A 22,151-nucleotide genomic window follows, 5' to 3' on the forward strand; every position below is an offset into this window, starting at 1 on the left:
CTCACCGGCCATTTTATTAGGTGTTCAATTGCTTGTTAACACAAATAGCTAATCAGCCAATCACACGGCCGCAGCTCAGTGCATTTAGGCATGTAGAGGTGGTCAAGACAACTTGCTGAAGTGCAGACCAAGCATCAGAACGGGGAAGAAAGGGGATTTAAGGGGCTTTGAACGTGGCGTGGTTGTTGGTGCCAGACGGGCTGGTCTGAGTATTTCAGAAACTGCTGATCTACTGGGATTTTCACACACAACCATCTCTAGGGTTTACAGAGAACGGTCCGAAAAAGAGGAAATATCCAGTGAGCGGTCAGTTGTGTGGATGAAAACGCCTTGTTGATGTGAGAGGTCAGAGGAGAATGGGCAGACTGGTTCCAGATGATAGAAAGACAACAGGAACTCAAATAACCAACCAAAATCTCTGAGGAACGTTTCCAACACCTTGTTGAAAGTTTGCCACGAAGAATTAAGGCAGCTCTGAAGGCAAAAGGGGGTCCAGCCTTTTACTAGCAAGGTGTACCTAATAAAGTGGCCGGTGAGTGTAAATGAAGCTTGACCAGACCGAGAGGTCAAGCTTTGACGTCTTTCGACATTACACACTACAAGTCCAACTCTTAAAACGATCCACCTACTACGTCACTAACGCCAATGCTATTTTATTAATTAACCCAGCTACAATGCTAATGCTACCAGCTACATGATAATGAACTCAGCTACGACACTAATGCTAAATCCCTTTCATATATGAGTCCCGCTACGTCTGCTAATCATACTAGCTAATAAATGAACTCGGCTACAAAGCTAATGCTAATGCTATTGTAGAAATGAACTTAGCTATGCAGCTAACAGTAACGCTATTCAATAAATGATCCGGTCACACAGCTAATGCTAATGCTAAATGACTACAGCCATGTGCTAACACTATTATATAAATGAACCCAGCTAATGTTAAGACACTGCTTGCAATAAGCTACGGTCAGTTCATAAACACTGGAACTGCTAATGCTATTATTACTGCCAGTTCTATTTTATAAAGGAACTCTTTCTTAGAAGAACCCAGCTACAAAGCTAACGCTAATGCAGTTGTATAAATGAAACCGGCTACATAGCCAGCGCTAACTTTGCTATATAAATGAACCCAGGCGTCGCTGCTAGCAGTTTCTTGCCAAATAAAATGTGGATTTTAGACTTTGGGAATAAATAAGACTGACATCACAAAATCTTTAAAAGAGAGAGTGTTTAATGGCTTGACCACACAGAGAGAACTCTGACCTCTCCAGATGTTACACCAGGGGTGTCCAATCGTGCTCCTGGAGATCTGTCACCCTGGAGATTTCAGATTCAATACACACTGTTGACCCTCTGACAGCAAAGCTGGCGGCCCACTGGCCTTTTTCCCCCTCAGGGATTTTCGGGTGGTCCACGGATGGTTTTAGACAAAATCACTTTTCATTGTTCACACTTCTGCTGTGTTGCCACCAGTGGTCCGGTGGACCCACCACATTATTGTTTTTTTTTAATCAATACAGACACAATTTATGTAGAAATACCAGATGTTTAAAATATCACAACTGTCCAGCGTAGGGTTCTCCTGTAGCAGCTGTAGCCAGTCAGCAGCCTGTCCATGTTGTCCACCCTCTCACACATACACACACACACACACAATAACAGCAGGCCATGTAGGAGGAGGACACAGCACCTCCATACTTTTACTCCCCGCAGGTTTAGCCCAACACCACATGTGGGGCAGTTGTGGGCTGGAGGTTAAGGAACTGGCCCTGTAATCGGAAGGTTGCCGGTTCGATCCCCAGTACTGACAGTCCGTGACTGAGGTGTCCTTGAGCAAGACACCTAACCCCCAACTGCTCCCTGGGTGCTGTGGATAGGGCTGCCCACTGCTCTGGGCAAGTGTGCTCACTGCCCCCTAGTGTGTGTGTCTATTTACTAGTGTGTATGTGGTGTTTCACTTCTTGGATGGGTTAAATGTGGAGGTGGAATTTCCCCGTTTGTGGGATTAAAAGTATCACTTAAAATAAATGTGGGGGAGTGAACAGAGTGAAGACCCTGAAAATGGGATATTTTATATGTTCTGTAGAGAAAATGAGCAAAGGCCAAGAAAAAATGGTTCTTCTATGGTTCTTCATGGGCACTTCTTTAGTAAAGAAAATGGCTCTACATAGAACAAAGAACACTTTTCATGATTAAGGATTTAAATGCATCATGAAAGGGTACTTCACATTGACGGAGCATGTACTGTAGATGGTTCTATACAGAACCTTTCTTTTTAAAAGGGTTCTATATAGCACCAAAAAGGTTCTTCTATTGCAACAAGTTTGACATCGTGACAACAGAAGAAATCATTTTGGTGCCATTTCAAAAAGGTTCTATATAAAACGATATACAACACATTCCAACAACCTGAAGAACGCCTTCACGATGCAAAGAACACGTTAATCACGCAAAGGGTTCTTTGAGTGTTCATGGCTCTATTTAGAGCCATTTTCTTTACTAAAAGAACCCTTGAAGGACCATCTTTTTTAGGAGTGCACAGTTTCTTTTTTTCATGGTGCTCTGTAAATTAGTTCAGTAAATCATTTTAAGAGTAATATCATAAATACAGCTGATTATTCAGCTTTATACAACAGTTAGTTCCGGGAGCTGATTGGTTGAGAGGCGTTCTAACTGTGCTGTTATTTTACCATAACATCACTATTTTTTCACAAACACTGTATCACTCCACTGAGACGCCGTTGCTAAGCAACGACTCTGACAGCTGTAGGAGATGCTCGAGCCATTTGAACATTTTTACTTCTCACTTTGCCACAAACAGAAAACGGACACTGTTAAGATCACATCTGACCGACAGCCGATTTGGTCCGACTCTGAAGATGAAACGACACTAAATTCCCAAACTGTCGTCGCCACTGAGCAGCTTTTCAGTCGGCAGCTGTGACAGAAGAACAGCTGAATAACCTGGAATCAGCCGGAAATGAACCCAACACCATTCGCCAGACGTGTCTGATCTTCAGACTGAGCCGTAAAACTGACCCAATATCAGGTTCAGCTCAGTTTGGTCAGTTTTTCTAGATCAGTATTAATGTTGTTTTGTTCCAGCCGGTCTGTAAAGCTTCTTCTGGCTGATTCCAGGTTGTTCAGCTGTTCTTCTGTCACAGCTGCCGACTGAAAAGCTGCTCAGTGGTGACGACAGTTTGGGAATTTAGTGTAAGGAGCTGGAGAACGAACTGCCGGCTGAGCAGCGAGTGGGCGGAGCTCGTTACTCTGACATAGCTACAAGCTGCTCGTTAAGGAGCTATAATTAGGAGGAAGGAGCTGAACATTCAAACATATTAAACGCCGCGTTCACGGCCAGTTTATTGATTTCTTACTGTATTTATTTAAGTGCTGTATTAAAGCAGTAGAGCACTCGAGGTCGTGTTCTATTGCTTAAGTATCTAATCTATTAAGACTGTCAGGAACAACATTTTCAACTAAATCATTTTATATTAGGCCTAGTCTTTAATTTTATTCTCTCAATTGTTTGTAATATTTGTCTTACTTTGTTTTCCAAAATAAACGGATATGTTTAAAATCTGTCTGAGGAGATTAAAAACTAGTTAGACCTTGTATGCAGGACAATATCTGGCCTGATATATGCTTGCTAGCAGGGTGGTAGCTCTCCAGGACCAGGGGCTGGATTCACGAAATTGTCTTAAGAAAAAAAAAATATTCTTAAATGTGGTTTTTCTTTTTCTTAGGAGAACCTGTTATTCTTCCCATAACTTCTTAAGAATTCTCTTATTTTATGTTCTTAACTATTTTCATGAGAATAATTCTGAGAAGAAGCGCTGTTCCTGAAAACGTTCTAAATGTTCTAAAATGCTTTCCCGACCTTACGGCAGCCTCACACTCGTCTTAGGCAGTAAGAGTTGACAAGGTCAGCTTACACATGCAACACGGACACTGCGTCTGTTCCTCCTGACCGTCCTCCTCCGTCAGACCACAATTAGGATATTTTCCAAGGATGATTTTTTTCTTTTGCTGGCTGTTTCTTCCACCGTCACCTCCAGTTCTTGTTTGAAAACCTTTTAAAATACTCGGTTTTTATTTTTTCTTCTGAGTAAATAAAACTAAATAAAGGAAATAACAGCTCATAGAAATTCAGAATGTGTCCGGTGTCGTTTATGGCATGTGGTAAAGAGCAACGTGGCCTGCCTAAGACAACAATGAAGGTTTTCTTAAGAAATCTTTTTCCTCTGTTCATGATTTTAAGAAAATCCTACCCCCTTCGAACTTTATCTGTATCTACTTTTAGGACTTGTGTGAAAATCTGATGATGTTTTAGGTCAAATTTATGCAGAAATATAGAAAATTCTAAAGGGTTCACAAACTTTCAAGCTCCACCTAAAAAACCAAGATGTGGATTCCCTTGATTGCATGTGGTCTACACGATGGAGTCAGTCTGCATTATTGAATCCTTAAAACAGAGTGCCTTAAATGGCTAATTGACCCCTTGACCTCTGCAGATGTTCTACACCAACTCCAGCATAACGGAACAAACTGGTTGCGTAATTCTGGTGTATTTATAGCTCTTGCTGAGGGAGCGTTCACAGCTTCTTTGCCATCAGACCTGGAAATAATAAATGTGCTGAAAGGAACATGACACGAGCCCCACCTCCCCTCACCCCTCTGAACCTAGAGGAGTCCCAGGAGAGTGATATATTAAGCAGCTGGATTCCTGTGCTGATCTAGGGCAGTCCAAACAAAAGCACTATAATGAAGCAATACTGCCCTCCCCTTCAGCCCACTGCCCTGGGGTCACTGATATATTTCCCCAAACTGTAATGGAGCAGTCAAAAGCAAAAAGGTAGCATTTCAGTGTTATTGCAACAAACAAGCACAATTCAGCTGGAGAAAATGGCTTTGACCCTCAGGCAGGAACCATCAAGAAGGAGCTTGTGAGGGTGAGGGACGTAACGGCTGGAACTTGAGGAACCTTTCAGGAGGTAAACATATTTTTCTGTTTTTAAATTGTTCCATCCAAAGCCTCATCAGGAGAGTTGTTCTTGTGTAAAGAGCATGCTCACCTGTTTATAGAGGGCACAGATATGTAGGGCTGTGTTCCCAGAGGCATTCTGCACACTCATGTCAGCTCCATAGAACAGGAGATGCTCCAAGTGATGGACGTGGCCGTATCGACAAGCCTGTGCACACAAACATACAGAATAACGTTATATACACACATACTTAGACCTGGACAAACTACATCTGCTGCATTATTACATTATATCATCTTATCATTATTATTATTATTATTATTTTAAAATAAGAAATAGTCTTGGTCCAATTCACTTGTCACAATACAGCATCCTGTGCAATTCTCCCCCTCACCACTAGATGTCAGTGTACAGCAGCAGCGGTCAGGCTTTCTAATGAGTCTATTTTTACAGCATACATATATCTCTTCAATTCAAGTTCTCTGCAATTGTCGGAGCAAAACTGTTGCCATATAAGGGGATTATGATGACCTAACCAGTCATGACCAATGCTGACCAGCCCATCAGATCTGTACATGGAAACTAAACTGAAAAATCGACTTCTTTTGAATTTTGTGATGTCACAAAAACCAAAACATTCACATATGTCCACCCATTCGGCCCTACAGCCACTAGCCCTGCCCACACACGCTGTTTTAAGTTCCAAGGAGTGTTTCAGCCTGGACTGCTTTCTGAACGAGGTCCAATACAGGGCAGCCAATCAGAATAGATGTCATTTACATAGTGATTAAAGGGACAGTAACAAAAATGAGGCTTGAAAGAAAAAATTAATTATGGCTGTACATACAGCCACAAAAATGTACTAGATAGACTCCAAGAAATACTATGTATCTCTCTAAGTATACAGATATAGATAAAAACATGCAAATGTTTGGGCACCCCAGTCATGTTTTTACTGATTTTTTATGTGGGAAAAAAAAAAAAATTCATCCTCTGCACATTCACTTCTTCTGATCAATTTGGGAAGAAAATTAATAAATCATAAAACGTGGCCGGTGCAAAAGTCAGGGCATGTTTTACATTTTTCCAATCAGCAAATAAATAGAAAGTGTGCAATAAAATTTGCACATAAAATTTGCAAAAGTGTTCTCGGTAGAGGATGTGTTTACGTTCGTCACTCAGAAAACCAAGAAAAGATGTGATTTGGACACAGGGGTGAATTTTTTTATCAGAGTCTCAGGCTGAGAAATATGTTTGTCTCCAAACATGTAAACTCTGAGAAAAAGCCCTGGGAAGGATGAAGACAGCGCTCCTCTTAATGTCAACACCTACTAATATACAGTTTCTTTGTTCTCAAATCCAGCCCTCCTCCTTTGTCATGTCAGATGTTCAGTTTTACACCCACTCCAGTGACAGAAAACAAAGACGGAAAGAGACAAGTAAGAGCGCCACCTGGTGGACTTCGTGCCAGCCATTCTCATCGTGGCAGGCCACAGTGGCATGGGCCCGCAAGAGCACCTCACAGCAGCTGGGGTCACCACCGACGGTCACTGTGTGGTAGAGCGGAGTCAGACCCTGACGGTCCTTATAGTTCGGAGACGCTCCCAGCTCCAGCATGGCCTGCAGAGAGAGAACCACACAGTAAACATCCGGTAGTACATCCATATTCAATGTGGAATAATAATATATAGGAGCAAATCCTATATACAGCCAGTATGTGTCCCTATATTTGATATATTTTAATACACTGTACACGTCAAATGCATTTAGATTCTGTATGAGAAATTACTTACATATCTATGTAAGCACATTTTCATGCTCATTTAATTCCATACTGCTTTGTCCTATTTGCTGCATTAGATTTTGCTAGTTTCCTATTTGTTTATATTCCTCTCAGCAAATCTGCTCCTTTTTGTACAGCACTTTGAGTAAAGGCAGCTGATTTTACTTATGCTTTATAAATAAATCTTATTTATTATTATATTTTATTGATATGACTACAAATTTGGTGGTTGATGTAGTGTAGCGGGTAACACCTCTGCCTTCTACACTATAGACTGGGGTTCAATCCCCTGCTTGGACAAGCGCCCTACACTATACCGATAAGAGGCCTTGGGCAAGACTCCTAACACCACCTTGGCCTCCCTGTGTACAATGATCAAATTGTAAGTCGCTCTGGATAAGAGCGTCAGCCAAATGCTGGAAATGTAAATTTCACATTCATTGTGTGAACAAAGGTAAATACTATATTCTTTCTCATATCAAAAGACAGTGACTTCAATACTTTAATACAAAGAATCCATTTATCGGAAGAGTAAAAAAAAAAAAAATTCTTCAAAATATAGGTACACTGCCTAAAGTCCCTCTTTCTCTGTTTTTGCTTTTGTTTTCATGCCATGTGCCTTGGTTGTTGTTTCCTTGACATATGCTTTTGTTTACATCTATCACGTGCCCCCCCCCTCCCAAGTCCTGCTCCAACTTCAGCCTTCACCTGTTCCTTGTTTTCGGGCCCCACCCTGTCATTAGTCCCAGGTGTTCCTTGTCTCCTGTGTTGGTATATATACCCCTGTTTTTTCCACTGTTCCCTAACCAGCATTGTTTGATATTTGTTGTTGACAGTTTGTTTGTGATTTTGTTGTGTTCTAGTTTCCCTGCTCATGTTTCCTTTGTGTAACACAAAGTCTAGACTTTGTTTCATAGTTCACCTAGATACAAGTATTATTTATCTGCCTGCCTGTTTGTATTTTCCACATAAGGACTTCAATAAAATGCACTTGCGATTGTACTTGTCTGCCTCATCAGCCAATTTGTTACAAAACTTGTATAATTTTCAGCAGAATGAAAAAAGCTTCTTAACCCTTTAATGTTCTGCTCAACCATTCAATAGAGCACATTTTGAGTCACTATATATGCCACAAAGTGCCATCTCGACCGTTTGGTAGATGTGAATATTTAAAAAATTATGGGGTCAAAAAAACAAAGCAAACAAAAAAAAACACCAGTTGTTTTTTATTGTTGTCCCAAACAAATAAAAAAATACAAAAAATAATTCCATTGCTTTTTCCTTAGAGAAGGTATTAAAGGGTTAACTTTATAGGGGTTAACTTTAAAGGGTTAACGTTTATTTATACTGGAAGTTTTAGTGACACACAATACAGCTGTAAATATCTCCATATTTATATCTTGTAAATACATAGTTTTTTAATTTTGTTACTATATTTATTTCATATACATATATACACATATATACAAAACGCATAGAACTGTGCACAACCCCTCCCCATTCTATTCCGTGTCATTTGTTTACATTGTGTGTTTGCACTGAGATGGAGTTGCTTTTAATCTCATTGTACTGTGTATAGTGACAATAAAGGCATTCTATTCTATTCTATAAGTAAAAAATTCCAAGTAATTTTGGACCATTTCTGTTGGAGATCTAACAGAGATACACATTTTTAAGCACTTTGATAGCCTATATAGCGACATAATACAGTGCTATTTATCACATATTGGGTACAGCTGGTACTTAATCCCATTTAACACTATAACACTACAAAAAGTGACCAAACTCCTAAAGAAAACCCACCAGCTGCACATATACAGTAATGTGCTAAAATCACTAACATTACAATACAAGCAAGGAAAGCCATGGCTGGAGTGCCGTGAGAAGTCCGGAATCACACCTGTGTTCCTCAAACTATTTTTCTAACCAACAAGCCAATAAAAGCAAGAAATTCTTATGTTAACTGTTTTTCTGTTTGCATTTATTTGAATGTTATGTAGTGTTTTACTGAAGATTAAAGACCTTTGCACAGTACTGTACATGCACACAGCTTAAATGTATCAGACTAATAACAACAAAGGATACAGCAGTCAAGAAGTACAACTACTGTCCAGGCGGTGTTCTTCTCCGTGGTTCTTTATGGACAATAAAAAAGTGCAACAGAAAAATACAATATAGTACAAAACAAACGGATTCTTGATCAAATCAAGCCTTATTTCTCACTCAAAGCCCAGATAACCAAACGGAAGCTCTTCTCTTCTGAAAACATCCAACCCAACAAACTATCCTTAAAAAAAACGTTCAGCTACAAGATGGATGGATGGATACAATCTGAGGAATCATGAACAGGCCACGGAGAAGACCGTACAGTCTAGAGAAACACTATTCCCGTGGTCAGCAGGACTCGGAATGGCTCTCGATAACATTACTATCAGATTCACTGTCAGCACAGTCACCAGTGTCAGCAGACACATTACCTTGAGAGCGATCTGGTTCTTGGCCCTGACAGCTTTATGGAGCGCAGTCATCCCATCACGAGAGCGGAAATCCAAATGGGCTCCTCCATTTTTCAGTGCTGTTATGATCTCCACCACATTGTCCAGATGGACTGCCAGGGTCAGAGGGGTCTCTGGAAACCCAACGGACAAGGACAGTGTTATTATGTAGACATTGATTAAATCATTACATTAAATCTAACTTCATCAAATGAACACACACTTAATATATCCCTTGATGATAATGGTCATCGGGGAGAAATATAATAGTACATTTTTAAGGGAAGTAAAGTGAGACATTCTGCATAATAAGACCCAATACAGACTGCAGCGCTTCCAATTTCGTAAACACGTTTCTAAATGTCAAAAGAAATACGGTGATTCAAAAAGATTCATCCAATTTCAAAATGATGTATTTCACTTGTAATTCATTACAGATCAAAGCAATGAACTGTAAACCGTGTAAATGAGCATAACGTTTATTATGTAATTGTACAAGGTCTCAGTCTGAACCTCCTCCAGCTGTACGGACGATATCAACACCACAGTCAAACTCATCCCAGACTGGACTGAGCGTGTCGGGCGTCGCTGCTCTCACGGCTCTTTCAGTGGGATTTCGGAGATCAACCAGTGCTGTGGAACCAACAATGAATGCTCTGAGCTGCTGGAGCTTCACTGCTGATGAAAATCCCACTGCACAGTTCTGACGGATTCACTCTGATTGACGTGGAGAACGCAGAACGTTCTTCTCAGGGGTCTCAGCTCCTCTCAGACTGAAGGAGCCAGTCAGAAACTCTATGACCCCCTCTTACAGCTGGATTGTGATTGGTTCCTCGGCACCTCATGATTGTAACGATATGGCACCGTGAAATCAGATGAATCTTTTGAACTGTTTGTTTTTAAACACCTTATGTAACACCTTTCCATCCAGTGTAAAAGTCTGAGATGATCCGTTCATTGTTTAATTTCCAGGCAAAACAGCCACTGAGTACAATTGAATCATTTTTCATGGGATATTTCTGAGATGTAAGACAATCCTCTTGCATAAGGAACGAGAGAGTCGAAGGAAAATAAGTGAGGAAACAGGTGTTTGTTCAAAAAAATCATTCTAAATGCAACCAATGTCTAAGACTGAACTTTGGAGGTGTGGAAAAGCATCCCTGCAAATTTCTTTGAAAAAACTGAAGGTGAGACTCCTGAACAGAATGAATGAGGTTACGTGCACTTAATAATTCCACGACTGCAGAATATGAAGAAAATTCAAATGCTCAATGTCATCAAGCAGATATTTGGTCTATCTCACGGCAACACTTGCTTATTTCCGGTACTGCAGCCTGTTTTTGCACGCGTGCAGACTGAGGAATCAGGGTAAATCAGAGTTTACACACACTAAGAAATCTGATCACGGAGCTAAAACCCAGCCGCCTTCGTGGAATTTCTAAATCGGATTTCTAGACCTTATTTCGGTCTAAGAAATCAGAGCATGCTGTTTACATGACCATTTGAGTAATCAGATAACTGCTGAAATCCGATTATCAGCAGATTACCGAGCGCGTGTAAACACACTCAATGGAACATGGATAAAGTGTGCACACAAAATACTTAAAAACGTGATATAGTTGTTGAGGCCTCCGCATAATTTACTGTAAAATATTAATAAAAATATATTTTTTTCTGCTTTTTTCCCCCGAGGCTAAAAATGAATACCTTGGTGCCTGTTTTGACTGAAAATGTAATAATTAAAAGCCATTTGAAAATGACTGAAAACGCGTTAAAGGAGAGGACGGTCTGTGACGTTTCTGAAGCAACAGCTAAAATCAAGTATGTCGCTTTTACAGTCCTTTAATTTGTCTCTAAGACAGCTGTTACTGAGAGTTAATGCATGCCTGCTGTGACCTCACATGGATCAAACTGAAAAGGTTGCATAATGGTCCAGCTGCAAACCGCAAAGACGGGGGTCTTTTGGAGGGGTTGGTGGCAGCTCTAATGGAACATTTAATGAAGCCATCAAAAGAACACCTGAGGGCTTTCCTTGATGTCAAGTGAACGTGCTGCCTTCAGTCAGCTCCAGTCCTGAGTAAGAGCTGCCCAAGGCTTTTAGAGTACAATGAGGACTGTTCGTGTTTTTGGCCTTTGAAGCGTTGCAATGCAAAATTCAGATGTTCACTGTGTGATGAAACTATGCTATAACACTCTGGGCTTCAGCGTTCCACCTTCACACACTGTGCTATCAGACACGTAACAAACCACTCCTGTTTCCACCAGCCTGTACAAGCCATGTACTGTGATGTTCACAAAACATCCTCAGAGAAACACAGACTCTATAAAACATCAGGCTCCAAAGATATACTTGTTTTAATTTTTTTTTCCTTGGCTTGGCAACCTGCTCCCCAAAAGGCTGGCAGGCAAACATTCAAAGTTTTGCAATAAATAGGAATGTTTTATTATGAGGAATATGTAAATGCACAGGCTCAGCAGTGCCTCATGCATAAGCAAAGCTAAATCTGGAACCTGTTGGGAATAAGAACTGATAAAATGATTCTGCAACTTCTACTGGATGTTTAGACCAGCATGAGCAGTGATTTCCATCTAGCGGTGCATGGTCCCCTACCTCCCGTCTCTGGATCGTGGTAGTTTGGGTCGAGACCTCTTTCCAGCAACTTAGAGACTTTATCCACCTGATGATGCTGGATATAATCCATGAACTTCCTCAGGTTGGCCTGAGAATAAAGAGAGAGAGAGAGAGAGAGAGGGAGAGGGAAAGCAAGGAGAGAGGAGGAGAGAGAAAGAGCAAAGAGAGGGAGAGGGAGAGCAAAAGAGAGAAAGGGAGAGAGGAAGAGAGACAGAGGGAGAGAGAGAGAGAGAGAGAGAGCAAGGGAGAGAGAGAGTGAGAGAGGGAGATTAAGAGAGAGGAAGAGAGCATGAAAGACAGCAGAGAGAGAGAGAGAGAAGGGAAGTTTAATGAGCGAAAGAAACCGAAATGACATGAAAGGATAGGAGGCCTGAGTGAGGGAGGCAGCAAGGGAGGGAGGGAAGGAGTGATAGAAAAGAAGGGGAAGAACATGTGATGGGGTATGAATGTTGGATGAGTGCGGGTCCCTGCTCACCCCCTTGCCTCTCAGCATGAGGCCCTGGGACACATATGCTGCTTTACCAGGCCGGTTAAAAATAGATACCAGAGCAGCTCCCAGTACAGAGAGAGAGAGAGAGAGAGAGAGAGAGAGAGAGAGAGAGAGGACACAGCTAAGAGCGAGGAAAAAGGGGAGAGACAGACAGAGACCACTCGGGATGCCACACCAGACACAGATCAACACACACTTTAACTGCTGTCAAACAACCAAACACACACACAAGAGGATAATCTCAATGACGCTGACCAAGAAAAACAACAATCCATACATTTCCATGCTGTACAATGCAGTTGTACAGAAATAGTACTGTGCAAAAGTCAGAGACCACCCTTCATTTAACTTCTGGTCCAAACAGCCATTAAATACAAGTTATTCATTTTTCAGCATCAGGAGAAAAACAGCTCACTCTTTACTTTATTCCAGTTTTCGATTCTCTTTAAAGACAGACACTCACTTTCAGTTCCTCAAAGAACCTGCAGACACACCTCCAAAGTTCAGTCTTATAAGTTGCTTGATCATCAGACACATTCAGTGGTGCTGCGGTCTGGACTCTGGGGCGGTCAGTCCACTGTCCAGCTTCTTTGTTTGATGTGTCCGTCTCCTTTTCTCAGTGAGGTTCTTCTTGAACAGATACTCATCCTTTCAGATCCATAGTGCTGAGTCATCTTCCACACCTGTGGATGTTTTCAGATCTGAAGCAGCTTGATGTTCTCCTCTCTCTCAAAGATGAAAGCTTTCAGTGCTGTTTATCTGATGGGGTCAGTTTTGGCGTCGACCAGGTGTTCCAGGTGGTTGTTAGGAGTCTCACTTTCTCTGTAGCTTTCAATCATTTTTGAACCTCCAGTTTTGGAAACTCTTTTTTTCATTCATTTTCCTTTGACTCCTTCCTTTTGCAAGAGAATTACCTTCTATCTAATGTCCTCAGAAATATCTCCTGACAAATTAACAGCTTGAATTTAAAGGCCGTTTAACTGGAAATCTAGTGAACAAGTTTGTCTCTGACTATTGCACAGTACTGTAAAACAGAGGTGCCCATTAAAGTAGCATGTGCATTATTGATCTACAGGCACATCTCCAATCAGGAGAAAGTCAGATAATAATTCACACTTCAGCTTTAGACTGCAGTATCGAGCAGCTTCAAATCCGTTACAGTAACGAGACAAGAACCTCAGAACATTTGCATCTTAACGAAATCAATAGGAACTGGAAATGCACACTAGTGCTGCATAATGCAGACAGAATACATGGTTTTCAATACTGCACAATATTAAAGTCACATGGGTTACTTCCATTCATCACAATATTTAGCTGTGATTGGTCAGTTGCTCACAGTTTACAGCCAAAACATAGTGATTTGTTAGACGGCTCATCTGCAAGGGGTATGTTAACACAATGTATTGTATCGTATCATTTTAAATTGCATTGAATCACATTGTGTCATATTGCCATACTGTATTATTTTGTATAGTTTTTTTTGTAATGCCTCCATATTGTATTATATTGTATTGTATCATATCATACAATAGCATGCCATATTGTATTGTATGCTACTATACCATCATATTATACAACAGTTAGTTCTGTTAGCTGATTGGTTGAGAAGCGTTCTAATGGTGCTGCTATTTTACCATAACACCACGTTTTTTTCACAGACGCTGTATCTCTCCGCTGAGACGCCGTTGCTAAGCAACGACTTTGACAGCTGTAGGAGACGCTCAAGCCATTTGAATGTTTTTTACTTCTTATTTTGCCAGAAACAGAAAATGGACACATTTGAGCGACAGCCGATTTGGTCCGACTCTGAAGATGAGACTGCACTAAATTCCCAAACTGGCATCACCACTGAGCAGCTTTTCAGAAGAACAGCTAAACAACCCGGAATCAGCCAAAAATAAACCCAATACCGTTCGCCACACAAAATGGGCTGTAAGATGCTTTTCAGACTGGCTGGAACAAAACACCATTAATACTGATCTGGCAAAAACAGACAAAACTGAGCTGAACTTGATATTGCAGCAGTTTTATGGCACCGAGTGGGCGAGGCTCATTAAGGAACCATAATTTGGCGTAAGGAACTTCAAACATTAAAACATATTAAATGCCACATTCCCTCAGTTGAACTATGCATTTTGATGGAATATATTTTGCTGTAAATGTGAATTATTTACGAAAATTGTGCTTTATTGGGCTTAAATGCTATTTCTATTACATATTAATATTTATTAGTTTATTAATTAGGTGTACAGGACTCATATGAATAAAGTTGCAGTCGTCCTTTTTGTCTCAACAAGGCCATCTTTGTAGAGAGATGTGAATTGTTTTCATAGCAGTGGCTTCTCACCGACCCACCTTCTCCCCACATTGCTCGCTAGCAGCTTAACACAGACTCACATTTCACACACAGAGAGCCAATATTGTCCTAGTTAACCTGATAACAGAATTACCACATGCATTATGATAGCAATTTACAAACCTCACTTTCTTGCATAAAATAGTCCTTGATTATAACATTATATAATTATAAAGTTATATATAATGATTATTAATAATGTGTCCCGGTTATTAAATTCAAAAACACAGACAATGGGAAGAAATGAAAGAGCCGTGTGTCATGATTTGCCCCTCCCAGTCCTGTCCATGTGTTGTGTTTTGGTTTAGCCCATGTGTTTTCTTTGTTTTGGTTTTTAGTCCAGCCCCCTTGTTTAGTGACTCTGCCCCTGAATGTATCACCCATCCCTCGTCATCCGTGTTGTATTTAAGCCCTGTGCTTTGCCCTTTGTTTTGTCGGTCTTTGTTTGATGTTTGCTGGCTGCATGTATTCTTGGGTTGTTTGATTCTTGTTTGTTTATCATGTCTGCCCCTGATCAATCCGTGTCCGGATTGTCCGCCTCATCGCTTTACACCGTGTTCCCTGAAGTGGAGACCTGGCTTGTGTCTGGCTAAATCCATTCCACTGTCACACAGTGTTGCTTCTAGGCAACAAACATATTTCTGCAAATTCTCATAACTAATAAAATGTATACTGAATGTTAAAAAAGAGGCTTAAATGTGACCAAGTACATGCTTTTTATTAACTTACTCAACGTTTCTCTTTGTTGTTAATGCTGTCATTATGTTTAAATATGTGTAATGTTATTGTAAAGTGAGGAAAATGAGTTTGTTGCCTTGAGGCAACACCGTGCAATAGAGGGTTAAACAAAAATATCCAAGTTGATTTCTGTTCTACTGGTTGATTGGTCACTAGGGTGCCTGCAGACACCACCATATCATATGGTATCTGACATAAGTATACAGCTACAATCATCCAAAGCCTAGAGTACAGCCCATCACCTTGAGCTGTTTCTCCTCACAGAGCCTTTACAATGTGCTAAAACCCTTTCACTGAGCGTCTATTCACTAGAGCCATCTCGGCGTTCCCTCAAAAGCCCATGTGACACCAACAGCCCCGATAAAACACCTTATTAAGGGAGTCAAAAAAGCACAGAGTAAATGAGCTGAAGTTTTCTGCTGACAGAGGCAGAGGGAGCAAGCTGGGAATGATCGGCCAGAGCAATAAAGCATGAACGAGAGAGAAAACAAAGCTCGGCTCAGGGCACGCTCCACAGTGCTGCTGCAAGACCTCCGCAATTAAAAGCTCACTCCAGTGCTACGGGGCAGCTCTTAGGAAAGGGGGGTGGGGGGGGTGGGAGCATGCATCGATCTATGAGCAAATGTGCACATGACTGCATAAAGAAAAGACGTTTCCCATTGATAACAATCTTCAAAAGTTATAGAAACAAGCCAGTAATCAAAACATATGCAGATACCGGAATACAGGATGCTGGCTTAATCCATTATGTATGAACACTGGCATTAATTTGATATTCCTTCTTAAATAGCAAAGACATGCTACTGCCTTCTGTCTGAATGTTTTTCTTTTCGCTTCTGAGCTGCATGTAATTAAACATTTCCGCATAAATATGGAGCGATCATGAAAGTATGCTAATAACACACACACACACATATATATATATAGCACACGTATCTCCTAAGCTACCTTAGGTAGCTAAGATGTCCACGGCATCATCACAAACTTAAAAAAAACGCATGTTCTGGGCTTGTTTTCCAGTTTGCAGTGGTTTGATGTGATCAGCGGACGTGAAAAAGGAGAGTCAGCGTTCTTTTTATTGAAAAAAGAAAAGAAAAATGAGGTGTTATGGGGTTTTTGCAGCTCAGCATGAGATGAAAAAATAAATATATAATGAAATCGCACCTGCGTATGGAGCTTTTCAATCAGCTTTTCATTGACGTTGGCGTGCTGGTACACCCTGCTCTTGTAGCGAAACTGTAAGACAAAAGGGAAGAAGAGAGAGGGAGAGAAAAGACATCCATTACTCCATTAACTCCTACGGAAAACTGTGCAGACGTACTACACGCCCCGCTGTTGCTCTCGCTGTAGCAGCGCGTAATGGAAGTGTTACGCTTATCGGCCAGTTTCACAACATGATGCCTTCAAGTCAACACTTTGATTACAGGCTGAGATGCTTTTTAATTACCACCGACAGGCATAAAGGACAAGCCGAATGGATGGTATGATTCAATCAGCTCGGTGTGTAAACACCACGGTGGACTGAAGATCGTCACTGCTTTTAGTACCACTACATAAACCAAAGCATGGTATGATGTAAGCGGCTGGATTAATTGGCTGGAGTTTAATTAGGCCCTGAGGATGAGGACTGAGAAAATACATGAGAAAACTGTAACAGGTCAACATCATCAACTCTTTATTTATCTCTCGTATCTCTTGTTTTCTTCCCTTTTTGCCCCAATTTAATTCATAACTAGCTCCCAGTGCAGTGAGTGTCTCCTCCATACAGGACAGTAGCTACAGAAGCAGCAGTTCAGCCGAGTGGGTTCTGTCAAAAATTCTCACTTTTACTCTTCCTGGTCTGGTGCTCGAGTTTCTGAGGTTGTATTTAGCCAGCTTTGGGTATCTAGAGGTTAATATATCAGCATCTTTTCTTTGCTGCTTCGCAAGAGCAGACTGTTAATTAGAAAAGTGCCAAAACAGAAGGACCAACCTAAAAAATGAGTAAAGATGAAAACCAAACAGTATTCAGAAAGCTATTAAAGGTGTCCTCAAACTTTTGACAGATAGTGTATTATAAGTAATTTTATAACATGAAATGATTGGGGACAGTCGTGGGCTGGAGGTCAGGGAACTGGCCCTGTGACCGGAAGGTTGCCGGTTTGATCCCCAGCGCCGACAATCCTTGAGCAAGACACCTAACCCCTAACTGCTCTCGTGTGTGTGTGTGTGTGTGTGTGTGTGTGTGTGTGTGTGTGTGTGTGTGTGTGTGTGTGTGTGTGTGGTTTCACTTCACAGATGGGTTAAATGAAATGTGAACCACATACAGACCCTTAAGACTTTAAAACAAAGGTTTGGTCAAAAGTAAAAAAACACACACCTACCCTGAAAGCAGCTGATCAACCAACACGTCTGGAGTTTGTTTCTTTAGTTTTATACTGAAGTTTTGAGGCCAATTATCAAAAACATGCGTTAAGATAGCTGCTACTGTTGTTAGCTATGTGACATATGCTATGTGTCCATGTTTATAGATGAGTGTCATGCAGGGTCAGAAAATACATAAGCAAGTCTACTGCAGATCACTTAACAACTCACCACGGTTTGAGTTAAAGTGCATGACGATGTAGGCATGTCGTTAGCACAATGCTAACTGACAGCTTTAAGCTTCACTCCAGTCTAAAATTAAAGAAGCTAAATTTGAACACTGAACATGTCTTAGGCAGATCGAATGGTTTCTGTCTCTTTAAAGGTCCAATTTTACGTGTTATTTTATTTTTTTTGTCCTTTTCAAATTATGAGGTGTTTCGGCAGTCAAAGTAATACCTCCAAAGTGGGCGCGCCCTTGGTGGTGTGCAGCGGGTAGTCCCTCAGCGGTCTCTCTTCCTCCAGAAAGCAGCTCTCTCTGCCATCTACGGCCGGCTGGAACAGCCCATAGTTCAGTACATCCCTCAGACTCTGGGTGAGTGTGCACAGGATCTGCTGCTTGGCTGCCCAGACGGTGGCATCAGACTTAAACCTCATGGATTTCTGCCAAAAGGCACAGAGAGAGAGACACAAGGCTCTATCGGGCTTACACAGGTGTACACATGGACTAGAAAGATCAGCAGGCACCCACTGCTGCCTGCCAGCTGTTCTCCATCCACAGCATTTGAATGCATAAGAAGGGAACAATGAGGTCTGTTATATAAAGCATTACTCCATAAGCAGTGTAGTCTGGTGTACAGTTTGTGTTCATAGTGGAGGAAGAATGCTGACCTAAGACCGGAAGCTTTTGTTCTGATTTATTTGGCTTGTTAGGATATGAAAAGCAAAACAAAGCAACCTGATAAAACTCGATATTTTGTGCACTTATTTTAGCGCTGAACATCATTTTTTTAGTTTGAAGAAACTGGAATTTTTTTTCCCCTGTGAACACCTATTGCATTGTGTCTTTAGTTTAGAAGCAGAGATTTCACAACAAAAAATACATTAAAATATCCATACAGCGGCGGTGATAGGAACCAGGGGTCGTGATGTCTACAAGACAAATATAGCCATTTTATTTACCATGGAAAACCACCCATGAACCTACACGTGTCTTCTGAGTTTTTATATGTATGGCGTGAGCCCGTCCCCCGGGCCCCGATGACTGCCCCGATCTCCGTGCAGGGACAAAGCCCGGCGAGAACGGCCGTGAGAGGAGAACCACGATTGAGGGACTGAGGGACGTGTGTGTCAGTGGGAGGAGGTCGTCTGCTGCCAGAGGGGAGGACGACAATGATGTTCACGGCACAAAGGCGGGAAGTGAGTCCCAAACTCTGCCACCCAGGCCCCACCCCCTGTTCCACAGCGAGGCCGCTTCACTACAGCTGACATTCGATGCGGAGCTGGGGGAGCTGACAGGGAGGCGGAGCAACGAGCTCTCTTTCCCTCTCAGCTCAGGTGCTTTAAAAAAGAGCAGAGAGAGAACAGAGGGAGAGAGAGGGACGAGCAGCAGCAGCGGCGAAAGACTGAAGAGCTGAAACGCTTCGCTTGGAGAAAATGACTGAAAAGTGACCAGCATATGTTTGGTTTTTGGTTTAGTTGGTGAATGAAAATAAAGAAAACGGCACTTCCTTGCTGTAGGCGTTGTCTGTGAGGCCCACCACAGTGGTGTCGTCTGCAAACTTCAGGATCTTCACAGCTGGTTCCTTAGATACACAGTGTAAAGAAAAGAGAGTAAAAGCGCAGAAACCTTGTGGTACACCAATACTGAGGATCCGGGTGGGTGGGTGGGGGGGGGGGTGTCTTTTCATAGCCGCACATGCTGTCTCCTGTTTGTCAGGATGTCCATGATGCAAAGTCGGATGGGATCTGGCAGACAGCTGGGACAGTTTCACTGGAAGAAGCTCTGGCACAACGGCGTTGAAGGCTGAGCTGAAGTCCACAAACAGAACTTCAGCGTAGGTTAGAGGACTGTCGAGATCCTGCAGCGTGAAGTGCAGGGCCAAGCCGTACATAAATGTAGTCAGTGTTTCCCAAGTTTGTAGCATAGCTTCCTTTATAAATAAGAACCGACTTACTGAAACAATCTAATAAGACACATAACTGTGCAACAGTATTTTAGGCATGGGTGTGTGAGCAAGAGCATGTGATCGCTATTAGATATTATTGTTGTAAATAGACATCACCTGAGGTTGACCATAAACTATTTATAGTCAACGCAACATTAGACCATGCTTCTTCAGACTGGATGATGAATGGCGAAGCACTTTTGATTAGAGATGAGTGAATTATACCAGACTACAGAAGAAAATCCAGTCAGCAAATAAACGTTAATGGGGCTGTAATTATGCCCGTGCTCTCACAAGTGCAGACAGGCTTCAGCGGCTGCAGCATTATTCCCGGGCTGCTCTGCTCTATATGCGTGCACGCAAGCACATCCTCTTCACATCCGATTTCATACATATTTATTCCTGAGACTAGCAGAACAGAGTGTATGAAGCAGCATTCAGGCATTCTAGCTTACTGTACAAGTTTGACTTGTGGCAGTGCCCTAATCTCAACCTCAACCTTTACAGGCAGAAGAAGCAGAAATCTCAGAATGAGCTTCAATCAACCACATCGTGACATAGAGGGCTATCACTACTGGTTATATCAGTAACATCAACATGATTATTTTGCCGATTAATTACATAATGCGCTTTTTAAAAAGGACAAATGAAAGAAATTTATTTATAAGAAATAAATCCGCCCACATTTCTGCATAGCTACAAGTATACAAATGACCTGAATGACCCCTGGTTCCTATTAACACCACTGTAAAGAAATCTAAATGTCTCGTAATATTTCTCAATGATTTAAAGATTGAATTTTTTTAGAAATTGGTGGGCGTCCCCTTTAGTTGAACTATGACAAACTATGCACTGCTTATCAAGGATTGTGGAATAGTTATCAATCAATCAATCAACCTTTATTTTGACTCGGAAGCGCATTGAGGGCAACCCTCATTTTCAATGTAGCCGAGCGTTTACAAAAACAGGGATTGACATGATGAAGAAAATAATAACATTTAATCATTTTAAATTAAAATGTATTAAAAATTGAAAATAACAGTGAATAAAAGATAAAAGTAGATAAAAAAAGGAACTTGAGATTTAAATGGTAAGAAATTAAGATCAAAAATAGATAAATTAGTAAGGTAATAGTACAATATCACAAATTAAAAAGTAATCATAAAAACTTAAAATAAAATGAGAGGAAATAAATAAATAAATAAATAAATAAAAAGAGATAAAAAACTAAGGAGAACTAACACAAAAATAAAAGTTAAGAATAAATATGATTAAGTAAAACAGGTGCAGGCTGTCTGTAGGTGGTTTGATATTAAAAGTTTAAAGTGACTGAGTGACGCCAGTGAGCCGAGTTTTAGTGTGTCCTGTAGTGAATTCCAGCTGGTGCTGGGACTAAAAGCAGATTTTCCCAGTTCAGTAAAAACTCTTGGTACCTGGCAGCTGATCCAATTACTAGAGCGAGTCTGATAATTACTGTTATCTGTATTCATCAATGAAGTGATGTATTCACTGGGAAAAGATGAAAGGATGAACTGTAAAGCCTTTGAAAAGACTTCAAATGACTAAAGACATTAAAGAATATACACATATACAGCAGGGATCAGACGTCTGCCACTGAAAATGCTTCCATTTCACATTGTTACAAATTTTCTATGTTTTTTACAACAAATTCAGTTATCAGCATAACATTTAGAGTAAGAAGTAGAATCTTCAAACTTTCAGCATGAATTTCAGGATTTCCTTCTGTTTGGTATGTCCTTCTTTTGCCTTTATGACAGCATGTAGTCGGAAAAGTGCAGCTTTTATGTGCAAATTTACTAACAGGCTCATTTATGTCAGCGAGACAGTCTGTATCGTATAATTTGACTGGAGCTGAAAACCAAGCGAGCTCTTAGGGCTGATTTGTATTCTGCCACCCAACAGCAAAAAGCACTCTGACAACTTTCTACTGCGGTACGACAGCCGATGGACGCCGACACAAAGTGCGCTTGAGCTGTAGCTTGTGGCATAGGACACAAAACAACAGACCAGCCTTAAAACGCAGGCTTTAGCATGCAGATATGGCAGTTACTGCAGCCCCAACAGTATCATGTTGTAATTTTATTAGACCTGTCAAAGTAAACATGATGAATTACTAACACCACCAAAAATT

At 41.1% G+C, this 22,151-nt stretch overlaps 1 protein-coding gene across 4 annotated transcripts in view; it reads right to left on the reverse strand.

The window, feature by feature from the left end:
- Positions 1-22,151, reverse strand: part of shank2b (SH3 and multiple ankyrin repeat domains 2b) — a 219,615-nt gene that overhangs the window by 164,808 nt on the left and 32,656 nt on the right. For all 4 annotated transcript variants that reach the window (XM_037540580.1, XM_037540579.1, XM_037540578.1 and 1 more), the window contains 6 exons: positions 18,291-18,494; positions 16,653-16,724; positions 11,881-11,989; positions 9,252-9,403; positions 6,444-6,611; positions 5,082-5,198 (listed from right to left, as the gene is read on the reverse strand). In XM_037540580.1, the coding sequence (XP_037396477.1) occupies positions 5,082-5,198; positions 6,444-6,611; positions 9,252-9,403; positions 11,881-11,989; positions 16,653-16,724; positions 18,291-18,494 (822 nt within the window). The remainder of the gene's footprint in view (positions 1-5,081; positions 5,199-6,443; positions 6,612-9,251; positions 9,404-11,880; positions 11,990-16,652; positions 16,725-18,290; positions 18,495-22,151) is intronic.

This window comes from Pygocentrus nattereri, chromosome 8 (genome assembly GCF_015220715.1).
Source record: "Pygocentrus nattereri isolate fPygNat1 chromosome 8, fPygNat1.pri, whole genome shotgun sequence".
Taxonomy (NCBI): domain Eukaryota; kingdom Metazoa; phylum Chordata; class Actinopteri; order Characiformes; family Serrasalmidae; genus Pygocentrus; species Pygocentrus nattereri.